This window comes from Lissotriton helveticus, chromosome 3_1, assembly GCF_964261635.1.
Source record: "Lissotriton helveticus chromosome 3_1, aLisHel1.1, whole genome shotgun sequence".
Taxonomy (NCBI): domain Eukaryota; kingdom Metazoa; phylum Chordata; class Amphibia; order Caudata; family Salamandridae; genus Lissotriton; species Lissotriton helveticus.
Window position 1 is genome coordinate 973,201,974 of NC_136061.1, and position 19,380 is coordinate 973,221,353.

Sequence of the window (19,380 nt, forward strand, 5' to 3'; positions counted from 1 at the left end):
GTTCTCCAAGATTTCCTGGTATAGCAGAGTGGTCACCCTCCTACGGGAGTGGGGACTGCTGTGGGACTCTATTCACAAGGTGAGGAATCCACACGGCAGATGTATCTATCAGAAGAACAAGTTACTTACCTTCGGTAACGCTTTTTCTGGTAGATACAATATCTGCCTGTGGATTCCTCACATGCCCACCCGCCTCCCCGTTGTCCACTCTGCTATACCTGGTTTTATTGTTTGTATATATTTTGGGTTTTGATGCCTTTGCTATGCACTGTGTGCTATTTTGGTTTGTATGTACTGTGTACATTGTATATATGCATATTTGCTGTTGTTGGTCCGTCCGGGTGCCTCGAAGGCACGGAAAAAAGGGCGGAACTGACGTCATCACGCCGACGTGGGCCTAATAAGGAGTCGGTGACGTCAGACGGAGTCGCGCGCGATGTCGTGCTCCTGTGACGTCGTCCACACCGGCGTGCTACGAAGAAAAATTCCGAATGTTGCTGACGCAAGGGGGATATTCACAAGGTGAGGAATCCACAGGCAGATATTGTATCTACCAGAAAAAGCATTACCAAAGGTAAGTAACTTGTTCTTTAGCTCTTCACTTTGAGAGGGTACCGATGATGGTTGAGCTGATCCTTCCTTACATTATCAGGGTAAGGATTTCCCAATGCTCACTAGGATTATAGGTTTTCCTTAAACAAGTTTTGGAGTGTTGGTGATGGACACTGGTGCTACTTGATTTGATTGTTTCACATGAGTAACTGCTTCCGTTTATTTTCCAGCATCTAGTGGACCCTACTACGTCGATGGGGCCACAAGAATAGCCATCGAGTTGACTGTATAGGGATTATGTTTTTTTTTCCACATTAGCAGAGTGACATATATATTTTGGTGCTGAGGAATACCTTGAACTTTTTAAGTCCCGTTTGGCAGAAACATGTTGACCATATAACATAGGGTAATATCTGTAATCCCTATTCACTTAGCTTTTAAATCCTATCCAATGGGGTCACCAGAATAAAAGATTATCGTTGCCCACCAGGAGATCGTTTTATTCATAATTTTTTTCATCTACACTTGAACTCTGCCCCTCGCTCCCTAACATCAGTAGTGCTCATCTTTTTCTAAAACACCTCTGCTCCTCCCGCTCAGGGGAGTTGTAGCCCACACTGGGTTCCCTGCGGTCCGGGAGTGAGGAGGGAGCATTATGATGAAGCATGTCACCTGTGGGTGGGTGGGTTTTCTTGTCCTAACATAGCAGTGCTCCCTAGCTTTCTTTATCCGTTGTTACATCTACCCACATACATAGTGTGTGTATTCATATTGGAACAGCACGGTTACTTGGGTGGTATAAAAAAAGACATGAAGTCAGTAGTGGTACACCAGAGATTCGGCACCCCTTAAGGACGTAGAACAAAGTTGGTATCCAGAAGATTTCAGCATCTTCTTCTTTGATGGGGCTATAGGTAATATGCTTTGCATTGTAGTGATCTGTATTCAAGATGGCTGTAAAGCATGTAGTAGGATTTGAATAGGTCAGTTGTGTTTTTCTTTGTCACCTGATGAACTGATGACTTTTCATCTGCAGCATCACAGACAGCGCTGTGGAGCCCCTGCGAATAGAACTGACTGATCTAGAGCACCTGATCAAAGAGCAGCAGGACAAGATCTGTGCGGTCAAAGCCAACATCCTGAAGAACGAGGAGAAAATTCAGAAAATGGTGTTCAGCATCAGTGCCTCCTCCAGAACGTGAGGCAGAGAGGGCACTTGGGACAGTCCGTTCATTAAATATTTCCAACTCCGCACATCATGGAATATCTGGATATTTTATAACACTATTTATGAAGCTGGACATCTCGCTAAAGATCATATGTTTTTTTCAACCTGGTTCCCATATTTGCGTTGTCTCGCAAGGGGTAAAGGACAGAGGTGGGGCCGCTTGACTACATTAAGAAGAAGGGACAGCCTTGGTATGTAATCATCTTGTAAACAAACTAGTATGAGGGCACCAAAAAAAAGAGAGGAAACATTCTCATGCATTGGATTATTTTCATTAAGTTACAATATTCCTTATTGGCTGTAGGATCTCAGAACACAGTTTTTCGCAGGGCTCTCTGTGTGTTAAATATTCTGAGTCCTGGTGAGACAAGAGACTTCCAGAATTGTATAATCCAACCAAAGCATCTCTATTCAGATTTTCCACATGCTCTGCGATAATTTCGAAACAGGAATGGTGCCTTATTTGCCTCTCCAAATATTTTGAGCCATTCTTTCTGCCTGATAGCTGGAAAAAATCTTTTTTTCTCAGTTTTTTTTAATTCAAACTATTTATATTTCTGTCCCACTGATCCAAACTTTTCCCCAAATAACTGTATCTTCTCAAATAAAAGTGGTGTAAGATGCATTCATTTGGTAATAACGTTGAGTACTGAACGAGTCTTAGTTCCTCATGAATAGGGTTGAACCTAGAGACAGTCATGTTTTCAGTCAGCGGTTGAGGATAAAACATTCCTATTGCAGCCCACCAACATAACAAAAATGCCTGGAGTGAGCCAATAAGAAAGCAGAGGGTACCAGGTTTCATTTGGATCTGCTTTGCCACCAATGGGCCTCAGCCCATTGATAGGAAAGCACTTCTGAAAAAGCGGGAACCAAAAAGCTGGATCTGTCAGTGGAGCACTGCTATAAGATCATCATAAAGGCATTCTCCATTTTGTCATGGGTGTTTGGGAAACACATTTTCGTGGCACTGCTAAAAGTTTCACAACTTCACATTCAGATATCTGAAGTCATTCAAGGAAATGACCAACTGTAAACTAGTTTGGGGAAGAAACTTCGTTAGTTATTTTGTCAATTTAAATAATCTATCAACTATTAAGGCAATTTTTGTCTTAAGATGCAGGTAAAGGTAAATTATTACAACCTGAGATCATATAAATTGATAGTCTGATTTGGGATATTCTACACATTTGAACCCACCTCCTGATTTTCTAGATATTCTGTGCTAATTTCCATCCTTATTTTGTGCACAGTGAAATTTAGTTGTATTCATTTTTTGCATTTGGCTAAACCTTATAGAATCTTTCGTGGTAGGGAGTTTTGCTAGTAATCCCTGTTTCAAGATATATCTTTAGTGAAAGATGTATCCGTGAGCTACATCCAGTTTTCCAGATGTCAATTGGTTTCCTACCTATGGTGATGCCAGATTTTTAAAAAAAAAATCAATCTGTTAATCTTCCCGATTTTCTTTTCTAGTGCATTTTCTCCATCTATAGACTTAGTTTAAGACTAGAAATTGAGTGAGTTGTGTATGTCTTTTTAGATAGAGTCCGAATCTCAATCTACTTCTTCATGGCTGACAAAGCCGAGCTCATTAGTCAATCAGTGTCTAAGCTGACACTTTCTAGGTGGTGTTTTGTGCGGTTTATCCAATTCTGTTACTAAAAGAGAGGTGTATGTTTTTACCAGATGGATCAAGGGCTCATCCTGAAAGTGGTAACTCTTCATCAACCGTTTCAAAGAAATCTACAAACTTCTGTGGCCCTTATCAAAAGAGAGGAAAATTATAATCTTAAATATGAGGGCTACAACACTGGAGAACAACTGTTACTAGTGAGTAAAGTTTTATTAGCTGAGGAGCAGGGTCATTATGTGATTGGGTGAATATTACCTGATGTGCTGGGTCTTTCCATTATTGAGCTACTATCAACTGGCGAGCGGAGGAAGATGGTGGCTGACTTAACATCACTGGACGGGCAGAGCCCGCCTATGAATATGTGAATGTTATAGAATCAGCAGAGCATGTCCGTCATTGGTGCCTAAGTCTTACTTCACCTATAATCCTAACATGAGGATTCCCAGATATGTTTGATAATTTAAGAACAGGCGATATCTAGTTAGACCCTGTGAGACTATATCTAATTTATGCTGAGCGAGGTGGTCAGTAGGTGTGGATCCTGCTATCAAAGAGAGCAGGTCTGGATTATTTCGCTGTTAGGCAGTAGTGCACATGTGCGTGATGCAGACACTAGCCTTTGATTTTTTTAGATTAGATATTTAATCTAGGATGCAGGGGTCAGTTCTTGTGCTTCTGAGTGGAATATATCATACAGAGGGTGCTGGTCACAGAGTGTTAGTTTTGAAGTACAACTGCTTCCTGAAAGAATGGGTGCATTAAAGTTTGTTCTCCGAGTGCAGGGCGAGCCATATGCTGTCAGCCAGATGCAGGATGCCCTCTATTTTGCTTGTAGATGTGCTTGGAGTACTCACTCATGCAATGCACGTTTGATTACTCGAATATGTCATGTCTGTTTTCATAGCGCACAAATCCCCCTCAAGCTGTCCAGGCGCTTGAGCAGGTGCGTAGGCGAGTGGCCTCTCAGTAATTCGAAAAGCCAGGTTGTCAGCTTCCTGTGGAACTCAAGAAGTGAGGAGGAGGCTCTGATGTCTTGTGGGAGGCTGTTCCATGCGATAAATGAAAACTAAGGACCTCCTGTTCTGCTCTTGAGATGGCAGAGAATGAGTGCGAATGAGCGTAGGTGCCTGCATAGGTTTGAATCCTTGCATTATACCCATGCCTATGCTGAGGGGAACGTCATAAGAATAGAATGTAGGTTCTCATTCCTTCTGTCTATTTGGCCTTTGACACGGTCTCCCATTCCATTCTAATTCGCAGATTACATGAGGCAGGTCTCCATGGCAGAGAGCTACACTGGCTAAGGGACTTCCTGGACAACTGCACACAAAATGTCTGTCTTAGCCCCTTCAAGTCATGAATAATGTATACTAACAAGGGGTTTCCTCAGGGATCATGCCTGAGCCTAACACTGTTTAATATACATGTAGCGCTGCTAGCTTAACCCCTTCCGGCTTGCGTCGGCCCCTGGTTCTGCGCACGACCGTTGCCCGACGCAACCCCGCCCAGCCTTTAGAACACAGAATGTTCGCCGTGGTAAACGGGTTAAATTGTGTGATTGTGGAGATCATGCCATCTGCAGATGACCCTCAACTTCTCATCTCCGTTGGCCCTGTCCCAGATAAAGTGAAAGCTAAATTTGTGGGTTGCATGAGGGAAATCGTAGTCTGGATGAATAACTAGACAGTGGGAAGATCGAGATCATGCTATTCGGCAAAGCCAGCGAGATATGAGTTGCGGCTGGTGGCACCCAGAACGTGGTCTAGCCCTTGAACCTATGCAGGTGGGGAAAAATCTTGCCATGAAAATAGATCAATCACTGCCCATGAAAGATCAAGTCAATACCACACGTGGCACCTGTTTTGCCACAATGAGGCTCCTAAAAAAGTTTTTAATGCCCATCGTCCATGCTCTTATAATCACTCGCCTGGACTATGGGAACATAATACTTGTAGCAGTAAATTACATCCTGCTGACCAAGCTGCAGCTATTACAGAACACATCCGCACAGCTGATCTGCAATTTACCAGCATGGTCGTCCTCCACCAATTTCAAGGAAACTACAATGGTTGCCCATCAGAAATCAGGCAGTTTTTAAACACCGCTGACTGACGTATAAGGCACTTTACAAGGACCGTCCCATCTATCTGTACTCATGACTTAGTTCCTACCATCCCTCCAGACAGCTGAGGTCCTCAAACAAAGAGCTCTTGCACACCCCACGCATGCGGCACTTCAAGATCTGGGGCAGATCTTTTCTGATACGGCCCCATACCACTGTACTAAACATTCTCTTCATCTTCGTACCTGCCAGATTTTATAAACTTCAAGATGTTAAAAATGTGGTGATTTTAGAATGTCTTAACTTGCCTGAACAGGACAGCGCTGAGATACTCCTCCGGGAGTGATTCTTGCACTAAATCGAAAAAATTGAAATAAATATATTTGTAGTGAGACTGCTGACACAGAATACAGGCATAAATTCCGGTCCTCTGAGGTGACACATCTCCAAACTGAATAGGCAGGTCGGTTCTGTGCAAGTTGGTAAGACCTTTCACATGGGTGTGCATGCACAGACACGTTGATTGCAGGCGTTTGTCTTTTTCATCTGAAGCAAATCTTAGCACATACGTGATGCAGTCGTCGATGTTTCTTGAAGGTGAGACTTCAAAGTCAGGTGTCGCTTCTTGCTACCTGCTACTCTAAACCTTCTTCTACATCAGGGTATCTCCATCACTAGTCACAATGGTTAAGACCATTAGGACAATCTGGCAGAGTTTGAAGAATCTGGCAGCCGTTTAAAAAAAATGTTAAACGTTTTATGATTAAAAAAAATAATAATAATCATTTTGTAGTGCCTTAAAAGTTGCATGTTTTAAAGCCACGACACCTTCAGCACCTACAATGCCCATTTATCAGCCCAGTTCCTAAGTTGTATGTTCTGCTCGACTATAGAGCATACTTGCCTTTTCTTAAACCAGCCACTTTCCACATTGCAAGCTTTTTCTGCAAGTTAGCTTCTTTTAGTTAATTGCTTTTTTTGTTGAAGAGCCTATCTTACATATAAAATGATTTCATCCTTGTCTTCCAAAAGGTGTTTAAAATATAGTAGACAGATGAGCAGACAGAATAGACAAGCAATCACTGCTAATTCTGCATTTTCCCTAGTGTCATACCTGTGGTTACGGAGAGGCTGGAAGTTCAAGGTCGTGACCTCTCTGATGAAGTGGTGAGTGTAGATCTCTTGAGTACTGTGCACTTACATGTGTGTTGACACTTAAGCTTTTTCACTGGTGCGATCAGTATCATTCGGACTCACTGTGTTTGCCATTATCAAATTTGTTAGACTTTGATTTGCTTCTGGACGAAGAGGATTACTAAATGTTCACTGCAAGGTTATGTTGTAGCTTTGTCTATTTTTATGTTCAAATTGAATTTTTCTGTTTTCTGCGATATCCATGACACCTCTGTTTTTGAGCGGCATATTGAACAAATATCCACCAGTTCCATAGATGTATGCTCAGTGGGATTCAACGTGATGTGAAGTATAGAAATGTTTACGGTCTTAATGACAACTCAAGACTGAAGGGTCAGTGAATTTCAGCTGCTATCAGCTTCTTTGGCTTTTACTATTTTCTCCAACAGGAGAGTGAAGCCCTCATTTTGTGACAGATTTTCATCTAAACCAGTGTGTGTTACTGTTGGGTTCGTTTCGGTCACCTCATCTATTCTAGGAGGAAGAATGCCCTTAGCCGTTATGTTACAGCTGAAGAGTACCATGGACAGGCAGCTGATTCTAGCCGATTGTGCTCTTCAAAAGACATTGAGTTTGCAAAATAGATATCATCTTACGTAACACTCACACTTGTATGAAAGAGTATTATGAGGAAGCTAACTAAACCCCTGAAGGCATTATTGTTCTTTTGACTGTGGGTAGGCTGCCACAAGACCTCTTTTGTGGGGGTGTCTTACAGGATATCTACAATGATTCTTACAAATCCTCTGGGGGAAAAAGGGACCTCCTCGTCTCATCTTTGTCTCAGGTAAGGAGAAACTTTCACCTCCAACTAAGAATTTTCATTTGGCCCTCAATTGAGGCCAGAATGGTATGCAAGGCTCTCTGACGAGCGTATACATGTTGTAGACTAGAGTGCCACAGGCAAACACCTCCTGGACAGATCGGCTCTCCGCACTTGCCAACTTCCGTAACATCGCCCGTACGGCTGAGGAGCGGCCCCTTCTGAATTGTGTTGTACTCTGATGCACATTGGCTTGCACTCAAGTACTTACTTTCGGTAACACTGCTTCTGATAGATATATTTTCTTTCTGCAGATTCTGTACTCCCTTTCCACCTTTCGTCCCATTTCTCTTAGCATTCGCAGTCCACCTGTGGTCAGAAATTTCTGGAAACTGAGGGACGCAGATGAAATAAAGTGTAATGTCTGCTACGTGATTACTTTTCTTCTAGGTCTCGATGCATCTTGCAGGCAGGAGATACCTTTTGCAAGATTAAACTATTATGTGCTTCATGATATCTCGGAAGCAGATGGTCAAAACTGAAAGCTTCTTCAGCTGTTGGTCTCTCTTCCATGTTGAAGGGAATGCTTAACTATTTGATAATGGGCCCTCCCCAATCTGATTAATATTCTGGAGCTCATACTTGTTTGTCTTGCAGTGTAATGTTTTGCCTTTAAGGTCCACACCTAGTATTCCATATCGACAAGGAGGCATTATAAATCTGATTCAGCAAGGATTGTCATTTCTCTTTCGTGGTCTCCTAACTGTGAGAGAAGGATTAGGCAGATAGTATGAGAACAACTTTGTACAATCACGAAGAATATTCCTGTTTTTATGCATTGGCACTGCTTAAACAGAAAACGTTTTGATCTGAACTTCTCAGAGTTATTGCCTGATTTTTAGAAAGCGCAGCTCAGAAACGGAAAGAGGCAACTATTGCTGTATGGTCCCGAGCTGTGATGTCTGAAAATCATACACTAATGTTTAATTTTAGGCTGCTTTTAGGTAAGGAAAACAATGTTGAAACATCTGTTTGACTTATTTGTCAACAGTTAAGAATTTTGAGAAAGCCATTGCAAGGACTTTTTCTGTTTTAAAGAAAGCCAATGTCCATGTGTTCTTTGTAATGTGTGTTTGAGCGTAGTCAGGATATTGTTTTGAAGCATGTTATTTAAACCTTTGAGGTTCTTGACTTTCAAACTTACCATCCTGGCATTGAGAAAAAAATACTTAATAAAATAGATATAACTATTACCTACGTTTTGGCAAACGATCACAAAGGGCCACAGCACAAGCCCCAGTGGTAAAGAGCACTTTGTGCAGGGCTGTAGTGCCTGGCACACGGTGCATGGATGCGTGGGGGGGGAGGGTTCACTACATGTGCCCCCAGGACACTTAGCCATGAAAAGGCCGTCCGAAAGGGACATCCTAATCTCTACGGCCGTGCCTGAGCATGCACCACCTCTATTGTAGGGATAGGATTCTGACTGCTGCCCTTCAGGATCTTAGTCTCTGTCTGAGTTGGCGGTCTTTTCCCCGATATCTGAGCTCTGACTGCCGGTATTGTCATCAGGCAGTCGGACCAGTGACCTGGATGTCGTGAAAATCTCATCATCTAATGTGTGCTAGGATAATTCCATTAGATTCAGGAGGATTCCAGAACTAAATTAAATCAACATGTACATGTTACAATTTCACTTGGGTTAATCTTAAAAACAAATCACAGTGTATTTGTAATATTTAAAAATCACACCAATATGAATCATGGGCTGCCTATTTGAGATCACAAGTGCTACAGCATCTACATTGCCCTGCTCTAGCTTTTAGCCCTCATTTTCTCTTAGTCAGGGACGATACATGAACACAATCCGGCTCTTATTGTTTGGACAAATAGTCCACGTAGAGTTCTGCTGTTTCCCCCAACATTTACTCTTTTTTTGAAGGACATTTCCTTTCATGTTGCCTGGCTTCTTTTAACATTGCAGCCTATTAATAAGGATGGAACAATAGCACCTCTGTCATTATGGGTAGTTGGGAGATTCCATTCAAAAGGCATTTTTGTTTTCTTAATAACTTTGAAACCATTTTACAAATCTGTAAGAAATGGCCCAAAGAAAAGTACATCTACTTTGTATTCATCATGGTAGGTCTTATGCAGATCTGTCAAGCCAGGGAATGAAAGTGTTTTCTCATTTTAATTCCCATAAGGGTACTTTGCTTCTCGATACAGTAAACATAATTACACCAAATTTGGCATGAAAGCAGAACTGTAGACAAGAAAGTGCCTTTGCTTTGTTTGGTGTAAATCCGTTAGTAATTTTGAAGACATTTGTATTTAAAAAGGGTCAATGGTTGGAATTTTAAGGTTATCTGGACTGGTAATCCAAAAAATGTTTAATTCCTGAATCCTTTTGGCCTATGTAGCTTTTTCTTCTGTCAGCCATCTTAGTTCCCCACACCTCCCCCTCCTTCTGGCCCTAAATGACAGACATTAAAAATAATAGCAGCTGGATTTAGGGTCCTCAGCGAGTACTCTCAGGTTCCATTGAATGCCAGCTGGAGACCACGAATCCAGGGCAAGCCCCACTGTTTGGTACCACAAACCATGACGAGCTTCACTGACCATTGCAGACCTGTTGTTGTTTCCAGAATCGTAGACCTAGCATGGGACTGTGAAGCTTGCACTCAGTTTGCAGGATTAGGTAGTGGCGTTTGCTGGATACTGCAAATCAAATTTTGGGATCCTCAAACTGTAAAAAAAAGAGTGAAAGATGGGCCTGGCCATATGCCAGGCACAGCTGCCAACCTTTACTGTGTAGTCCCTGTGGCTGAAGGCCAAGCTCAAATGGGGTTGGCAATCCAGGGTTGGCCGTATGCCCTGTGACTAACCCCCACTACTCATGACTGATGGCTGTGCACATCAGGGGTTGGCCACCCATGTAGTATTGTGTAAGGCCACAGAAAATGCAATGCTTATAGCCTCACAATATTTATAACAACAAGCAACACCTAAACGTGAAACTTAGTTAAAAAACACAGCATAATCAAACCAATAAACTATACTGCATTCATACTTTTTTTTTTGGGTCAAAGTGATATGGGTAATGTAATATGTAATTTCATCTTTAAGAACATTTACAACATTTGTAATTGTATCGGTTTCATTTCGTGTGGGTAATAGGGTTTACATCTCTTTTGTGCGAGTTGTAGACTCTGTCCCTAACCATGACTTGCGAATTCCAGTGGTTTTAATTTGTGACCAGAACTGCACTTGAACTGTGTTTCTTAGGTAAATTTCATAGTTTCTTTTATCCGTGAATATCTCTCTATATCTCTACATATATATCTCAAAGGCATTCCAGCTCCCAAAATTCATAGAAGCAGGCACTGACACGCTGAAGATTAAGTCACCGATTTAATGAAATAGAAGGCTCCTGGCGCGTTTCGGTGGACACACCACCTTGATCACAACATATAGATATTAGAGCCATAGTATTATACTTTTCCAACGAGGGTGGCTGTAGACACTGGCTAATTTTAGTTTTACCAATTTGTCAGCATCTGAATGACATTATTTACCTTACCCTTGTCACATATTAGCATTAGTATAAGCCCAAGAACTATATTACCTCGAAATGGTATAAACTCTTGGGAGGTGGTGTCCAGGAAAGAGCAGACTAACTCTGCATTAACGTTGTCCCTATATAAGGTACCATGGCAAACTTCCTTGTGTTGAAGCAACCATCTTTAGTGATTAATATCTGTTTAGTGTCAGGGATCTCGGAGCCAGTGCAAACGTTCTGGCAATTGACTTCTACAGTATCCTGTCAAGAAATGAAATAAAAGGCTCTTTTTGACGGAACCTTGTTCTTAGGGATTTTATATTGATTGATTCTGCAATTGTGAATTCAGAAGCTAAAAGGAAGGTTTCCTGCCTACCAAATGCTTTACCTCCAAGCCTTTCCGATAAGGAAATTAGAAGGACAGAGCACCTGGTCAAGAAAGAAAGGTTGTGACACTAGTGATTTGTTCCCAAGGTAGGCTAACTCCTAGGCTGGATGAAATAGGATTTTTTCTTCATTGTCTTCCTTTTGAAGTGTAAGATGCAGTGGAAGTTTTTGCAGCTGGGAAAGTGGTCTCTAACAACGTCTTTAGAATGTTAGCTGATTTAAACAATTTGGTACCAAGGGATTTCCTTCTGCTGTCATTCGTGGAATTGAGATCTGAACCTCAGCAGAAGGCTTTGGATTTACCCTTTTCGGCCTACATGATGCTTAGAACTATGGAAGTTTAAAGGCACTAAAACTACAGAAATCTACCTACAAACATTCTCATATGAATCTGTCACTGTGTCGAAACCCCCTCCCTAAACACTAACCGAGTTATCCATGATCAGAGAAACTGTCAGGCAAAGACAGAGGTGCAACTTTGTCCATCAGCTGCAGACGGAAGGCACCTTCTGAACTTTCAAACAGCTGTTGACTGCTTTGATAACCTTCCACTTTATGGCAGTCTTGTTAGCGGCAACGAAGAGGATAAGTTCCTACTACCTCCAACCGTGGACAGAAGTCATCATTGATGTGTGGTTGCTGAATGTAATCAGTAGAGATGTACTGTATAGTTACTGCCACAGACAAAGCAGATACATTATCCATTGCTATTACTTTAATTCAAGAAGGAAGCGACTTCCTTCTCTTTCCTTACTCTTCTTTTGTATACGAACAGCTTGACATTCTATCTTAGTGGTCATCACATAATGAGAATCACATGGCAATGAAGGAAAAGCTGGCTTCTTAGCTGAAATTGTGGGCATTTTTTTAGGAATCTTCATTTATCATACATCACTTGATGATCAGCCCTTCAACACTCTCCATACGTCCCTAAATTGAAGAAGTTTAGGTGTTCTCCAAAACCTTGAAATAGTACTGGAGGCATGTGAATGGAGTGTGGCATTAAGCCTTATAGGAGAAGCACCTGAATCTCTATAAAGCATCCGTTGCTGCTAGTTTAATAAGAAAAGATCGCAAATAAAAATTGCAGGTAACAAACTATTCGTTCCCATTAAATGTTGCTTCTTTTATGTGTAGTTGTCCATTGCAAGAACTGCTTGCAGTAAATATTGGCAAATCCAGGTTAGAAGATGGAACATGCATGAGTATTATCATTCAGGTTCACCTTTTTAAAGTGATCTTTATTTTACTTCAGATTTTATTATAAAAACTGACTTTCTCAGACAAATGGAGCAGACGTTCTTTAAAAATCTCAACTGCCAACCGAGATCTCAAGATCACCTTTCTAACCATATAGATTGAACATATTAGCAGCATTTGTTTTGGGTTATGTGGCCTCTGCAGACAATTAATGAGCGATTCACAAAGCCTTGTCCAACATTATTAGTTTAATTGAAGCCCTTGGGTCCTGTCGTGCAGGCATTAGATTGAGAAGAAAGCTAAATTATCCAGCTCACTCATATTTCAGTTCCATAGGTGGTAAATGGTTTTATTCTGTGACCAGTGCCACAGAATCCCCAGAGATCGATCATCCCCACTCTCTGTATAGTTGTATCATACATGATTCCAGACTGACGAGGGGTGTCACTACTGGCAAACAGGACTGGAGAAGGCCAGTGCATCAGCAGGACAGCCTCAGAATTATCAAGAATTTGAAACAATCGTGGACACTTGAAACTCCCTAGAAAATATGCTAATTAATGTATTGTGTAGCTGAATGAGCTGGTGTATATTTCTTCAAATGTGTGGTTGGGTCTTCTTGCCATACTTGGTCTTCACTTTACTCTTCTAGTAAAGAATATCTTTTTTTCACAAATCATATTCAATTCTGCAAGCCACTCATCATGACTCCCCGATGTAAGTCTGTCTACTAGGCAGCTAACAGTGTATATTAATCAACAAACAGGTAGCAAAAGGTCTGAGTTGTATTGTTAATCTAAGGTAAACATTTGATTATGTTTTGAATTTGATTTAAAAGCAAGTAGTAAGAAATTGAACAAAATATTTTTCCAGTGGACCTTTGTGTCATGTCATCAAGCCCAGTTTTTCTGTTTACCCCTTTGTCTATTCATGTGCTCCTATGAAAATGATATGGAAAGTCCATGAAAGACAATGTGATTCTCTGGTCTGCCAGCTTTTCCTTTATTTAACTATAGACACCCTTGTTTGTAGTGACTGTTGTGTCACAACTCTTGAGAATGACCACTAGGAATTCTTGGAATTTTTCTGAAATGTGTTCTTGAATAGACGTAATGTACCATTGTCGTTGAGAAAGGGTGGTTGGAGGTTGGCTCATTGTCCAGTTGATTTCTTTTTCCAGACAGTATTAGTAACTCAAGGGGTCTTGGCAAACCACTCTTCTTTGTACTCTTCTATTGGAATGGTCATGGTCAGTAGATCATCCAATGAGAGACGCCTTGACCGGTGTCCGTTGATGTGCCATTGGTACAGAAGATGTGTGTATGAGAGAAGGGAGCTCTAAAGGCAATACTTGCCCTGAAGCCATCCCCAAGGAGCTTGTGGGGTAGATGAGCTGTGCCCTTTGAAGAAAGGGCTGACCTGTCCTGAGGGAAGTGAGTATGTGTCATACTATGGGACCTGTATGAAGGAAGAGAGGAGACCTTCTCCAGTGAAACTTGATTGGCCGTGCAAGAGAAAACCTGTGTTGGATGAGGAGATCTGTAGGGGATGAAAATTAGTGTCCCTGTCCCAGGAAGGTGAATTATATCCCTCTTCACTACCTCTAATAAAATGTAAATGTTGAAGAAAGCAGTAAGACTGAGAATCAGACACAATATGCACTTTATAATTGAACTGTCCACAGCTATATCTGTATGATAATTGATGTCCCAAGCAACTGCTCCTCTGCGGTCTCTGGGGACACCTTACTTGTAAAGAGTTTTAGACCCAAACATACCATCATGTAAATACGAATTGATGTGTATTGAGGGTCGTTCCTTGTTTTGCGCACACAGAAAGATTGTTATAATGAGAATGTCTAAGTTTTGAATTGTTGTGCATTGTTTTATAACTCTCCAGGATGTTAAAATATAGACATCTCTGATATCACACACCACTGCCATCTTCTCAGTGATCTAATGTCATAAATTGAGTTGTAAGCATCAGCTCTGTGGTAAAATATGGATAGGATGCGTCAGCTTTGTGGTGTCACAGACTTGTGTCTTTTCACATGTATGTGGTGTCAGCTCTTTGATATCGCAGCCCTAAGATTTTAGTCCAGTTATATGACAATCCTGAGGTGTCAGCTGGTTTATGTCAGACTAAAGATTTTCACACACACTCAACTCCCAGTCCTGAGCAAAGTGTGTGTTTTTTAATCAGAAAGAGTTGAGGTTTCCGAATGTATTGGTCTTCTCTGAATGGCTCTTTCGGTAGCATGGTCAGCTTAAATGTGTATCAGTGGCCAAACACGCAGTAAAAAGGTAAAGAAAGGAGACTGGTTTCAGTAATACAGTGAATTAACAGGAGTGGGAAGTTGAGGATTAGCCGACGCAATAAAGACTGTGAGTTCAAACCTTGAGATGTTAAGGAGTATGTCTGGCACCCATTCATGAACGTGGAAATGAAGCTCTGGCACGATTTCCGGCTATCACAGATTAGCTACCTAGGTATGGATTGGATTTTATTTTGTGGGTGGGCTGTGAGACGCTTTGTGATGATCCCATTCAGTTAAGGAGATTGGTTTAAATTGCAAGTGACCATTTACCAAAAAGATCCAATAGTTGAATGTTGTGTTCAGATAGTCACACTGTAGTGACAACACTGCATTTAGAATGTAGGTGCATTAGGAGGGGCAGAAATGGCACGTGGCACTCTCAGGTCAATACTGATCTATTGTCTGTGTTGGAGATTTTCTAAGAATGTGCAATGTTGAATTATTCATGACATTTTCTTTGTGTATGGATTTGATTAAATAATTGATCACCTTTTGATCTGCAGAGTACACAGATTCTAAAATTCACAGTAAAGGGAATGTTTTGAGTGATTTTTTTTAGTATTTTGAATTGTCTGCAGTGTGAAGTTTATTTTGTTGCACTTAATTATTTTGTAATATTCTTTTTTAAGGCTACTCTGTGTAGGTCAGAATAATGTTGCTTTCAAAATGGCTTTCAGGTTGTAATTGTTTTCCAATAAAAAAAAATCATATTAGGAATTTGATATTGTTCTGTTGATTGTGTTCTTCTTTGTCTTGTGCACGGTTTTTCCTATACAATACACCTTCTTCTGTTGGCTCTGTTGATTTACTGAAGCAATGGACTTCCTGGAATCTCTTCAGGGAAGATACAGAATATAGGACACACAAATGGTGATGGGAGGATTGCTTGTAAATAGTCTAACCACTCACAATCGCTCGGGGAAGCATTCCATTCCATTGTTTATCACCCACTGTGCCACTTTAGACAAAGTGCTGCCTTTTGAAAATCAGTACTGACCCTGCTCCTCATGAGAACAGTCCACCTCGAACTGCCAGACCCTGAGTGGTTAAGGATATCCCCAGATGTGGGTCCCATGTTCAGTGTGTTATTGGATCCAAGCTGCACTTGACTGAAGGGACCCAACTAGGACAAACTAGTCTTGGGTTGCTTGTGTTCCAGTTCAGAGAAGCCCTGGCTTGACCATTCATGCTGGATTGTTCCTATTGGAGCAGGACCATGGCTGATTTGTAAGTAGCTGGGTGTAATCTGAGCTGGCATGGTGGGCAAAAGAATGATAGGTTGGAAGGCTACCCAGAGCTAGTGCCAGGGGTTAGACTATTTAAAAACATTTCTCCCAGTGTTTTTTGTGCATTTGAAGAAGCAGAATATGCCATTTGTTTGTAGTTTGAAATTACAATGCTAACACATTCTCTTCATGGTTTTGGAGGCAAGGAAGAGGTTTGCAGGTGAGGACGGCAATCATCATCAATTCTTAACAGTTCCTACTCTCTCACTATAGAGAACCTACAAGGTCTCCACCCTTTGCTACTTAGGAGGAATGTTTATCTACCCTGCCTCAATTTATTTTCTTTCTTCATTGGTTAATCTGAGTGCTTTTATGTCTATTTACTATTCTTTTAGAGTAAATATGTTAAAGTACATGTGACTTTATGTGCCTATTTAAATATTATTATTATAAGTCTTGTTGTTGAAAAACACCGCATTTTTTGTCGCTCTCCCCTGGAATCCTCCTGGTCTGACTTTATCCTTCTAGATGCATAGACTCCAGAGCAAAACTTGATATTGGATGAGCCCTTATAAGTGATGTCAGGTGAAAACCCACTCTGCATTTTTGGAGGTTATTCCTCTTCCATTTTTCCCTTTCCCTGTTTTCCACCAACTTTTCTCTTGTTCGGCTTTCACTCCCCAATATTTCTTGTGTTTTCTTGAAAGCATTTTCATATTGCCCCTTAGTCTATGCTGCCTAAGTAACGATAAGGTGGGTGGACAGCGGGAGGTATTCCAATGTTACTAATATTCTAACCCATCTAAGAGAAATAACTCTATTAGGATAACAGCAATTTTAAATAATTCATGCAGAAACTGGTGTTACATTTAAAAACATAATCCTTAAGTAATTAAAAAGGTTGCTGTAGTAACCAGCCAACCTATCAACCTAAGAATAAAGACAGCGGGGGACTGTATAGGTTGCACCTCAATCACCAGTCAAAATAAGTGCAATATCCTGTGCACAATTCTTCCAGCACATGCTGCTGTTTGGTGCTACTGTTATATGGATGGTTTATCAAGTGACACAGATAATAAAAAATAATCGCCATACACGGTTCGAAGCCCTGACGAAGTTTCAGGAGTATATGGAACGAAATGCATTGGCTGGATGTTAACGTTTCTATATTGATAACAAAGCAACTATTTTGAAATTCATATCTCAACTGGACTTCTTTCTGGTGGACCTTCTTGCATTTGGTAACCTATCAACCTAAATAAAGTGCTCTTTGAAATAATGTATGAAACTTTTTTTAACGAGAATATTGAAACTGGTGAATTGAATAGAGTGATAATAATGGATTCAATCGAAAAATGTTTTCAAGTACTGTTTCTCAAGCTCTGTTCCAACTCATCTTTCTCACTTGCTGTCTCCAGCAGTATTCAAATATCTTAACTGTATTATGTGCCTTTATCAACTCTTATCACGTTAATTGTTTTTTCATCCTTTTACTCGAAAATATCTAGTACTGCTCATCAGATGTAACTGGAGTGTCCGCTTGGAACCCTTCTAATGCTCCTTAGTTAATGTATATTTTCATGATGCTAGACACACTTCAGTGGTATTATAAAGCAATATGTTGTTTGCAAAGTTTGTATCAATGAAGATATGTTTCTGTGTGTATTTTCAGAGGACAACTATACGTACCTTTATAACAATTATAGTGAACTACACTTCTCCAGTATTAGGGGTGTTTTTCATAGATTCACATGCCTGAATCATTCCCCGTCGTCGGAGTGGGAGTCCCATGGTACATAAAAAAGCAATAATATGCCATAAATATGTAGTAATACTAATAGAAAATGAACCAGGAAGTAAAGCAGCCAATGCTACAGTAGGCAAAAAACTTCCACATCTATGACTCTCCTAGTCATTATGTATAGTCCAAACTACAGCCAATCAGGCGCCAGCACCCACCAGAATGTTCTCCCCAGAGGCTCAGGCTCTCAGATTTTCTACCGCACGTCGTGTGAAAGGGAGTCTCCCTGAGCTCTGCTCAGTTTCTTACTTCTAACTCCATTTATTTCTACTTTTAAGGATGTCTTCTAAGAAATCTCTCTTTAGAGCCTGTGATTGCTGTGGTAAGCTTCGGCTTTTTGAAAAAGATCCACATAAAAAGTGTATCTATTGTCTCTACCCAGATCACCAGACCTCTGACTGTAAGATCTGCAGAACCATGCCTCAAAAGACTCTCAGGGATAGAGAGGGTCGTTTACTTCTGTGGTTGAAAAGGCTAAAGGATTCTTCTAATCCTGTTTCTGAGGTAGGAAGCGTTACCTCTGGTTCTACTTCAGCCTCCAGGAAGAGGCCTGCGCCTGACGGAATGTCATCTCCTAAGGCTAAGCTGACTAAAAAACAACCACCTGCTAAGGGACTGGATAAGCCTTCAACATCTAAGACTGTCCCCACAACCAAGGGCACGGAAAGCGCTTCTGTTTCCAAAAAAGGGACAAACCTCAAGTTTCCCCAGTCTTCTGAGAGGATTTTACCACAGACCTCGTCTCCAACTACTGCGATGTCCTCTTCAGCTTCCTCGTTGACGAGAACGACGACTACAGTGACATCGACGGTAACATTTTCCTCTCCTAAACCTGGTATGGTTATGTCATCATCGACGGCGTCTCCAACTATGGTATTTGTTTCTGTGAGGCCTGTATCGTCGACGTCCGTCGTCGACGCCTCGTCGTCGACGCCTCTAAAGGCTTTACCGCCGACAAAGAAGACTCCGTCGACGAGCTCGTCGTCGGGCTCCACGCCGTCGGCGAAAATAACACCGTCGACGAAGAGTGACTCGTCGACGAAGAGTGTCCCGTCGACGAAGAGTGTCCCGTCGACGAAGGTTATTCCGTCGACGCAGAGTGTCCCGTCGACGAAGAGTGACTCGTCGACGAAGAGTGTCCCGTCGACGAAGAGTGTCCCGTCGACGACGAGTGTTCCGTTGACGAAAAGTGTCCCGTCGACGACAAAACCATCGGGAGGGAATCCTCCGACGACGCCGCAGTTGTCATCATGCACGGCACTACAAGTGTGGTCTCCGTCGACGGTGTTTTTAACACCACGACAAGCATCGGGGCAAATGCGCGAAACAGCAATGCAGCTTTCACCCCTTTGTATTTCACCTCAAAAGGTGTCCTCTGAAGTGCCAGACCAACTTTTGGACTCTGGAAGTGAGGATGAGTTGGTCCAGAATACTTTTGGACAAGCTACTAGT

The 19,380-nt window shown here is 41.5% G+C and overlaps 1 protein-coding gene across 5 annotated transcripts in view; it reads left to right on the forward strand.

Moving 5' to 3' along the window:
- TRAF3IP1 (TRAF3 interacting protein 1) overlaps positions 1–3,226 on the forward strand; it is a 337,634-nt gene extending 334,408 nt beyond the window's left edge. For all 5 annotated transcript variants that reach the window (XM_078681404.1, XM_078681405.1, XM_078681406.1 and 2 more), the window contains one exon: positions 1,589–3,226. In XM_078681404.1, coding sequence (XP_078537530.1) covers positions 1,589–1,754 — 166 coding nt within the window. In that variant the 3' untranslated portion in view covers positions 1,755–3,226. The remainder of the gene's footprint in view (positions 1–1,588) is intronic.
- Positions 3,227–19,380: the final 16,154 nt, after the last annotated feature.